General features: G+C 42.0%; 1 protein-coding gene across 3 annotated transcripts in view; it reads left to right on the plus strand.

The window, feature by feature from the left end:
- Positions 1 to 10,099, plus strand: part of CLMN (calmin) — a 127,170-nt gene that overhangs the window by 94,946 nt on the left and 22,125 nt on the right. For all 3 annotated transcript variants that reach the window (XM_037831951.1, XM_037831953.1, XM_037831954.1), the window contains exons 5-8: positions 216 to 308; positions 2,053 to 2,243; positions 4,645 to 4,838; positions 5,685 to 5,767. In XM_037831951.1, the coding sequence (XP_037687879.1) occupies positions 216 to 308; positions 2,053 to 2,243; positions 4,645 to 4,838; positions 5,685 to 5,767 (561 nt within the window). The remainder of the gene's footprint in view (positions 1 to 215; positions 309 to 2,052; positions 2,244 to 4,644; positions 4,839 to 5,684; positions 5,768 to 10,099) is intronic.

The following is a 10,099-nucleotide window of genomic DNA, read 5'->3' on the forward strand; positions in this document are numbered from 1 at the left end:
AGTTAATATTTACACGGAACTCAGTATAGAGTCTGCACATGGTAAGTACTATGTGCGTGTTGATTAGACATAACTTTTGCACGCTGGGTGTCCCAGAGAGGTGACCTTAGGCAGAGCAGAACCACACAGGGTAAGCAAGGAAACGGGCTCTCGAGGGCATCAGAGAATCACCTGCCTGGACACCTGCTTGGAGCTCATAAATCACTTCTCTCCAGGTAAAATTGGTTAGCATCGATGCGGCGGAAATAGCGGATGGCAATCCCTCTTTGATCCTTGGGCTGATATGGAACATAATCCTCTTCTTCCAGGTAAAATAATTTCCTGTCCTGAACACACACGATAACCATCTTCTCGGGTCTATTTAGCAGCAGCGAGACAGAGTGAGATCAGATCAGGGGAGAAAATGAGATTTCACTTCAGGTGGATTTTGACTCTTCTGTTTACTGAAGAAAAGAATCAGAGGAACCCATTTCCTGAAAATTTTTAGCACTGGTAGTTTTAAAAGGGGCATGAGGTCTCTTCTCCAGAATAGTGTGTCCATCCTCAGGGTTTGAAGTTAGAGTAAATATTTGCTTCAGAAAATAGTTTTGTTCTAAAGTGCCACAAGCCTCAGAAAGAACTGGGGAAATACTTCTGACCAAAAATTGAAATTGGAAGAGTTATTTCTCTAATATTATGCGAGTGGTCAGCAAAGACAATTAAAGAAACTGTCTTAAAGATATTTTTGGGAGAGGAATATGTGACGGGTTGCATCTGGTGTAATTCTGTTTGGAAATACAGATTTTATACAAGAAAGACAGGAGTTGTTACTGGAGTGCAAAGGTTCGAAGTTGCAAAGGGTTTAAATTATGTTCAAATTCATATCCCTGAATAAGAACAGTGAGCAGAGAGCTTGTCTTCTAATTCGTGAAATAGAAAATCATGGCCCATCATTTATTTGCCCTCCCCCAAGAGTAAAAATGATCTGCATGGGGTAGGGGGTAATTTGCTGAGTCATTTGACTCAATTCTTACATTTCAGAGAAGAACGAGCACAAACAGGGTTTGGAGACAAGAGATGCAGTTCTGTGTGAATCTGGGACATAAAGGGAAAAAAAATTATCTCTGAGCCTCAGTGTCAACAACTATGAAATGGGAACATTATGATCCATATATATTATGTATGGGTCATAATGTTTATCTCGCAGGGCTGTGGTGACCACCAAGAGAAGCCATGCGCAAAAGCCCTCTACCAACTGCACAGGGCTATATGCAGACTTTAGGGATGGACATTTGTTGTTAAACTTCCTGACAGATGCAGGAAGCATCCAGAAAATGTGTTGGAGGTCAGGCCTCCATTCATTCATTTAGTAAATGTTGATTGAGTTGCTCCTATGGGCCAGGCACTGAACATACAAAGCCCTGCCCTTGTGACCCTTTAGGATCACAGACAAGTTGATCCCATATTCTAGAACTCTGTGGTACAAGCCATGTTCGAGGTATGAGCATGGTGTTGTAAGAGCATTGAGGAGGGGCTACTGCCTCAGATGGCAGAGGAGAATGAGGAAAACTTCCTGGAAGATGTGACTCTGGGGTGGGTTTTGAGGGATGAGTAGGAGTGCGTCAGACCCTGAGTCTCTGACTTCACTGTGCATTCTAGTCACTTGGGAGTGGGGGGCCAGGAGTTCAGTGATGACAGGAAGTTCCTCCCAGGGCAGCAGGATCTGCAGGAGCAAAGGCAGTGGGGCTTGAGACAGCCTGGCACATTCCAGGAGTGGCAGCAATGAGAGGACAGGGGTGGTTGGAGGTGGGTCGGGAAAACCTAGTGTCAGCGCTGGACCAGCACCAGACAGACTCCAGGAGTGGCCTTCTTCCCTGGGAAGTGTAACGGCATCCACTGAACACCAAAGAAAGTGGCCAGGCCACCTGTCAGGAAGGGGCTTCTCCATCTCTGGAGAGCCGGTTCTGTGTGAGCTGGTCACAATGGTGGGGTCCCCATGGCTGCTGTCCAGACCGGGGTGCACACGCAGAGGCCTGCTCTGTCCGTGGGATCTGAAATGTCGTTTCCTTCTAGATTAAGGAGCTCACGGGCAACCTCAGCAGAAATTCTCCATCTTCCAGCCTGTCACCTGGCTCGGGGGGCACGGACTCGGACTCCTCCTTCCCGCCCACGCCCACCACGGAGAGGAACGCAGCCATATCCGTGAAAGACCAGAGGAAGGCCATCAGGACCCTGTTGGCGTGGGTCCAAAGGAAAACCAGGAAGTAAGCTGGCAGCCCTTATCCGCTGCCTGTCTGCCCAAGCTGGTCTTGGAGTGGGCAGAGGAAAGGGAAATTGACATTTATTAGGTGCCAGTTATACAGCCAATCAGAGCAGGGAACACTGGGCAATTTTCAGCTTTTGCAAAGAAAAAAAAAAATTCTATAGAATGTTTGGTTTAGGAGAAAGCTGATGAGAGGACTTGAATGCAAATCAAAAGGACTTGCATCCTGTGAGATCCCCAAGTGGTATAGCTAGGGTTGTAATAATGTGCATAATTACTGTTAAGCTTCAGGTTGTCATTCAAAATCATTACCAAGTTAAAAAAATAATAATAATAATAAAGGCTGAAACATACATGAAGTCTGATCTTCCCAAAACCAAAACAGTGACCTCCCGAACCGCAGTTGGAGCCTGTGCCCCCAGTGGGAGGGTTCAGCAGGTTTGCATGGGGGCTTGTCACTCACAGCTCCAGGCCGTGGGCTGGGCGGGTAGGAAGCCAGACCCTGGGAGCGGAAGCCACGCCCACCCAGGCCACATACAGATTGGGTGAGATCCTAAGTGAATCACTCACTCTCCAAGCCTCCTCTGCAAAGTGGTAATTTATTATTCACTGCCTTAGGGGATGGTTAGGATTAACTGAAATAAAATATGTGAAAGCTCCTTGCACGGGGCCAGCACATAATAAGCAAATGTTGGTTCCCTTCTCCCCAGTGTCTGGAAATAAAAATGGAAGGGAGCTTAGATCTTAGGAGTTTTGGACGAGGGTTTGAGCATGATAGATTAGAGTCAATTAATGTAAACAACCATTAAATGCTGAAAAATAAATCAACTGAAAGAGAGCTCATTGTCATGGGTTAGGGTTGGGGGGAGAGTATGGCTATAAAAGGGAAGAAGTTTCTTTGGGGTGATGGAACATTTCTATTTCTTGATTGGGGTATTGGTTACATGAATTTCTACTAGTGAGAGAATTTCATGGTACTATAAACACCCCTCCTCCCCATTCCATGCAACCGCCAAAATGCATGCATGCAAAAATTGGTGAAATCTGAATAAGGTACTTTAGTTAATAACCTTGTACTAATGTCAGCTTCCTGGTTTTGGTAATATACTCTGTTTATGTAAGATGCTAGCTTTGGAGGAAGCTGAGTGAAGGGTACACTCTGAATGAATTTTGTAACTTCTTGTGAGTCTTAAATGATTTCAATATGAAAAAGCTATTTTATTTTATTTTATTTCATTTTATGTTATTTCTTAAAAAAAGACTCAGTGGCCAGGTTGAGAGATTGATGGGATCTCTGGGGATGGATTCTAAAGGGGAATTAGTGCCTAGCAGGATATCTGGTTTTGTCCCTCACTTTTAAAATGATAAATTTATTTGTATTCATAATGATGTTACCTGCCATTCAACGCGTGGCTTCCACGGCTGCTCGGCTTCCATGTCTGATCACTCTGCTACCTGCGTCGCTCATTTGGTTGAGCATGTGACATCTCTGTTCTTGTGGGTTCAGCCTAATAGATCCCACTCATATCCCCAGCGAGTTGGCCATATGCTGATCCCCATCCTACAACTGAGGAGCCCGAGGCTCAGAGTGGGTTCATGACTTGCTCAAGGCCACACCTCTAGAAAGAGGGGCAGCTGGGATAAATCTGGGATACCCTCTTTTGCTAAATTTTGAATATTGCTGATAAAATGAATAGTTTATAAAATTGCTCTTTTATATATTTAGGAATTTAGCAACACAATATTCTTTTTTTTTTTTTAACATTTATTGTGACAGCATATAGATAACATTAACGCTTCCCATTTTAGCCACTTTGAAGTATACAGTTCAGTGCTATTTAATTACGTTCATGATGTTGTGCTACCATCGCCGCTATCCATTACCAAAACTTTTCCATCACCCCAAATAGAAACTCTGTACCCCTTAAGCATTAACTCCCCTTTTCCCACCTCCCATCCCTGGTACTCTGTAATCTGCTTTCAGTCTCTATGAATGTGCATATTATAAGTTATTTCAGACAAGTGAGATCACCCAATATTTGTCCTTTTGCGTCTGACTTATTTCACCCAACATGCTGTCTTCAAGATTCTTCCACGTTGCAGCACGATCAGAACTGCATTCCTTTTTACGGCTGCCTAATATTCCATTGTAGGTATATACCAAGCATCCATCAACAGATGAATGGATAAACAAGAGCCTACTTTGCCTCTTGATGTGACATTAGACCTTCTTATTCTGTTTCTCCGGAAATGGAACTAGGAATGGCTCAGTGCAGCTGTCCCTTTGTCTGGTGAGGTTGGCAACTCCTGCTCAGTGGCTGGTGAGGCTGCTGTGTGCGGACCTCTATGTCTTCAAGTTCGTTTACTGACCTGCATTGCTGCCCTGCTACTGTTTTTACTAGGTATGGCGTGGCAGTGCAGGACTTCGCGGGCAGCTGGAGAAGTGGGTTGGCTTTCCTGGCCATCATAAAGGCCATTGACCCCAGCCTGGTCGACATGAAGCAGGCCTTGGAGGACTCCACGCGGGAGAATCTAGAGAAGGCTTTCAGCATCGCGCACGATGCCCTGCACATCCCCAGGCTCCTGGAGCCGGAAGGTAGTGGTGGTTCTCATGCTCTTTCTTTTTTTAATGTATACAGTGGTTTATTACAAAAGGAACATCTGCCACTCCATATAGAAAATTTGGAAAATACAGAAAAAAGTCTAATGAAGAACTTTTGAAATTTCCTGTATTCCTATCACTTAGAAAATGCCTTTTGTCCCATATATTTCCATGCATCTAATTACAGTTTTTATACATAATTGGGATCATTTAGTGTATGTATAGTTTTATCTTACTTTTTTTTCTTAACATTGTAATTACAACTTGAGTATGTTACGTGGTGCTGTAAAGTCTTCATTATATATTTTTATTGGCTGCGTAACAGCCCATCTAGTGGGAATACCATCAAAGTTCTCCAAGATACTCCCTTTTTTAAATAACACTGCAGTGAACATCTTTTTTTTAATGAAGCTCACTACACATCTCAGATTATTTCTAGGTCCCATATGCAGAATGACAGGGTCAGAGGCCATTTACCTTTTTAAGGGGCGTGGCTTTCTCCATCCTATTGCTTCCATGTGGGTTGGGCTGATTTAGGGCTCCCACTGGGGTGTGTCTCGGTTCCCCGATCACTGTGTTCTCTGTGGAAGGGACCGAGACAGCAGGGCATATGGACAAAGCTTGGCAATAAGGAGCCCTGGATTCTGCATCCCACCTCCTCATCAGCCACTGTGAGATTTCAGATGATTTACCCTCTCTGGGCCCAGATTTCTTTGGGTGTAAATTAAAGAGAAAACATACTCAGTGATCTGTGGGCTCCTACCTCCTCACAGGTCCTGCTCTCCAACTTAAAAATTGTGTGTTCACGTATGCTGCTAACTCCTTTGTTCCTCTCAACAGACATTATGGTTGACACGCCAGATGAGCAGTCCATCGTGACTTACGTGGCACAGTTCCTAGAACACTCTCCGGAGCTGGAAGCCGTACGTTTGTTTTCCTTACCTTTAATTCAGAAACTGTACCTTTCCATTAGCTGGCCAGCAGATGAAGCTGGGACTTGGTCTGTGTTGTTCCGGATGACAAGTAATAACAATCAAGAGTCGATCTCAAATCCTTGGAAGGTTGCCTTGCCACACTTGAAGGGCTCTTTCACAATTATATATACACGTATAAATTAAGTTTAAAAGCCAGACAGGAAGCTAGATAAGCACACCTCTCACACTCCTCTTCCCACACCAAATTTTATTAAAATTATAGAAGATGTTCTTTTGTAGTATGGACCAGCTACTTGATTCTTGAGATGACAGGTAGAACATTTTAACTGTCTTCCAGATTTTATCAGAGTGTTAAAAATGATAAAGGATAATGACCATTTGAAAGCACACCTTTTTATTTTCAGTCCCAGATTGAACTCAGTGACAGATGTCTCAGCAGCAGAATCAGACCTTTGAGAAGTTGCCAGGGCTCCATTGAACCCCCACCCAACCCTTCTGCAGTCCTGAGATAATAGTAACTATGACAATGACCATCGCAACAATAGCCCTTTATTGAATTTATTGGTAATTTACTGGTTCAGGGGACTCAGCACTGCCCTTGTGTAGCTTTGTTCTAATGGGGAAAACCGATAACAAGTCAACAAACACATTACAATTTCAGGGAGTTATAATTACTAAACAGAGAAAAAAATCCATAAAGGATTAAAGGATGCCCATGGCAGGTGTGGGGGGACAGGTGAGCTGTTGCAGCTGGAGCGTGGTCAGGTACGGTGGCCTTTGTAACCCAGGGGGATCGGCAACCCCACAGGCTTGGTGTCATGGTCCCCACTTTATAGATGAGCATGCAGATGCTCAGAGAGGCTAAATGATTTCTCCAGGGTCACACAGCTACGAGTACAAGCTGGGGCTTGGCCCCAGTCTCTGTGGTTCCAAAGCTCAGGCTCTTAGACCCCTTAACCATACTGCTGAAACTGGGACCCCGTTTTCAGCAGCCCAAAGAGCCTGACTAGGTCCCACCACGCATGGGACCCATTTCAGGGTTGTGTGAAGAATAAACAGGTATGTAAAGAACTTAGTTGTCCTTGGCTCACAGCTGATGTTCAGCAAATGGCTGTGACTTTTATTATTTTGTAATTCTGTTTTCCAGGCCCAGTACTGCATTCTCAAATGCTAGACACCAGGGCTTTCATTAGCCCTGAGCTCTTAAACTAGAAGCAGAGTTTGAAGTAAAAAAAAATAAGTGTTTGGTTGAGTCCAAGCCATAGTCACAGTTCAGCAAATCCAGCATTGCTGTCTCTCTAGTGCTGGGGTGTGAGCCTAGGACTGGGGAAAGAGAGGTGAGCAAGAGGCGATACATGGAACATGGGTAATCACATGAGAACAAGCCTTCTAAACCCCCAAGGGAGTACGGAAGACACTTCAGCTCCTCCGGATACCCAGTGAACCATCCCTTGCTAATTCAGCTGGGTGGAGTTCATTTCCACAAACATTTGTTGAGCCCTGGCCATCTTCCAGACACTGTGCTAGGAGCCCCGCCTCCCCGCAGTATACACTCCCTATAATTTGAACATTTTGGAAGAAAGGGATTTAAGAAGCTCTAATGAAGGAGTTGAATTTTATGGAGTCTATGGAAAAGAGAAAATGATCCTCGTTCTCTCAATGCCCAGCTCCCCTCCCAAGTCAATATTTATTGAAATCTGTTGTTGAATTTTAGGTTTGGGTAAGGATCATTCAGTGTTTTCTGAACTTCCACAAATGGAATTTCTTTTTTGTTCTAAGAATTCATTATCCTTTGAAATGTATTGGGCATAGCTTTAAGGGCTAGAATATGGATTATTTTGGTAAATGTGCCAGATGCACTTGAAAAGAATATGACTTTTGCAGTTATGAGACTTAATGTTCTTTAAACGTCAATTAGGCTGCTTTGGTTAATATGCTGTTCTAATATTCAATATGCATTTTTTTTTGCTTTACCTATCAATTGGAGGGAGAGAAGTGTTAAATATCTCCAACTCTGACTGTGGATTATATATGTCTCCTCTTAATTATGTCAATTTTTGCCTTACGTGTGTTGAAGCTCTATTATTAGGTATGTACACATTTAGGATTGTTGCTTCTTTTTTGATGACCTGATCATTTTATCTTTATGAAATTTCCCTCTTTGTCTTGAAGTGTACTTAGTCTGATATGAATATAGCCATACAAGTTTTCTTAGGATTAGTGTTTGCATGATACATCTTTTTCCTTTCAGTGTATGTGTGCTTATGTTTAAAGTGTATTTCTTATAAAAAGTGTACAGTTAAGTCTTGTTTTTATCCATTCTGACAAACTGTCATTTAATTGGCATGTATTTTGTTCATTTATATAAATTTAATGTACCATCTTGATATTGTTTTCCATGAGTCCCCATCTGTTCTTTGTTCCTTCGTTCTTCCTTCCTAACTTTTTTGGATTATTCAAGTATTTTTTGGTTTTCCATTTTAACTCCTGCATTGGTGTTTTAGCCATATCTCCTTGTTTTATCTTTTTAGTAGCTATTCTTGGTATTATAACATTCATCTTTAACATGCCTGAATATACCTTGAATTAATATTATACCACTTTAAGTGCAATGCATATTAGATAGCTAGAGGGATAGATAGATAAATAGGTAGGAAGGTAGGTAGGTAGATAGATAGGTAGGTAGGTGGATAGATAGATAGATAGATAGAAACAGTATAATTCCTTTCAGTTCCTTTCAGCTCCTTCATGCTAACATTATCATTGATTTAACTAATGCATATGTTTTAATCGCCAGTACTTTTGTTATTATTTTTGCTTAAAACACACAATAAACTTTCAAAGAAAAAATTTTAAATAGTTTTTTATATTGACTGTATGTTTCCCATTTATGATACTTTTCATTCCTTCCTTCAGATCCAGGCTTGCAACTGTGATCATTTCCCTTCAGACCCAAGAACTTCCTTTATGGTTCTCTTAGTGTAGGTCACATAGTTATTTTAGAATCTTTTTTCACTAAATCTAACACCTGGGTCATAGGTGGGCCTACTTCCATTGACTGTTGTTTCTCTTGCTTATGGGTCCCATTCTTCTGCTTCATTGTGCCTTGAAATTTTTTATTTTATGTCAGACCTGATGTATAAAAGGACAGGCTGGTGCAGGTGAAATTTTTCTCCCAGGCCCTTTCTCAAACAGGCATCTGAGATAAAGGGCTGGTCTTTTTTATCTCGTCAGGAGTTGAGATGGTTAGGGGCCGAGTTGCCGCTGTATTTAACTTTAGTTCTCTTGTTCTCCAGTTTCAGATGTTTTGAGGATGCGGTCAATCCCATCTCTCCACCAGGGCTTTGGGACCAAAGCACTGCAATAGCAGCAAGATTATTCTGTTTTTCAGCCCTGACCCTAGCTGCCTCTTACTTAGCAAAAGTCTGTGTAGGAAAATTGGTATGTGAGGAAAATTGGTTTTCAATTTGAGACACTTCCAGATTCAGTCTCTCACACCAGCCCACATAATGGATTGGCTGATTTCTCTTTATCCAAGGTGGGTTAGCTCTTCTACTAGCCCAAACCCAGACTAGGCAATGATGCAGGTGTGAAGTAGCTGCCAACCTCTGCTCACCTTGGAAGGGCTCTTCCTTCTCTAGAATTTAGTTCACTGATATTTCTTTGCATCCATAGCGTTTGAAAAAAATAGTGTTTTTTATGTATCTGGTGCTTTCACATTTCAGAAGGAAGAATAGCCTTTTATAGCTGGGTACATCTTGATCAGAACACCATGCATTTTTTTTTTTTAATTGAAGGTACACTTTTTAAAAAATTTATTTTTAAATAGTTTCAAACTTACAGGACAGTTGCAAAAGTAATACTACCCCATACAGAAAACTCCAACATACCCCTCACTCATGTACCCAGATCCACCAAATTTTAACATTTTGCCACATTTGCCACATCATTCCAGCTATCTATCCATCTATCTTTCTATCTTCTAAACATTTGAGAATAGGTTGTTTACTTCATGCTCCTTGAACACTTAGTACTTCCATGTACATTTTCTACAGATGGTCACTTATTTAACCACCTTAAGTACAGTTCTCAAGTTCAAGAAATGTAACACTGATATAAAGCTTACAGTCTGTATTCCATTTTTTTCCATATGTCCCAGTAATATCCTTTTGGGCATTTTCTCCTCCATTCTTAGATCCAGTCTGGAATCATGTACTGCCTTTAGTTGTTATTGTCTCTTTAGTCTCTCTCTTTCTCTTTCTTTTTTAAATTATGGAAACACATAGACAACACGTACTTTCCCATTTTAACTACTCCCAA

The sequence above is a fragment of the Choloepus didactylus genome, chromosome 4, assembly GCF_015220235.1.
Source record: "Choloepus didactylus isolate mChoDid1 chromosome 4, mChoDid1.pri, whole genome shotgun sequence".
NCBI lineage: Eukaryota > Metazoa > Chordata > Mammalia > Pilosa > Megalonychidae > Choloepus > Choloepus didactylus.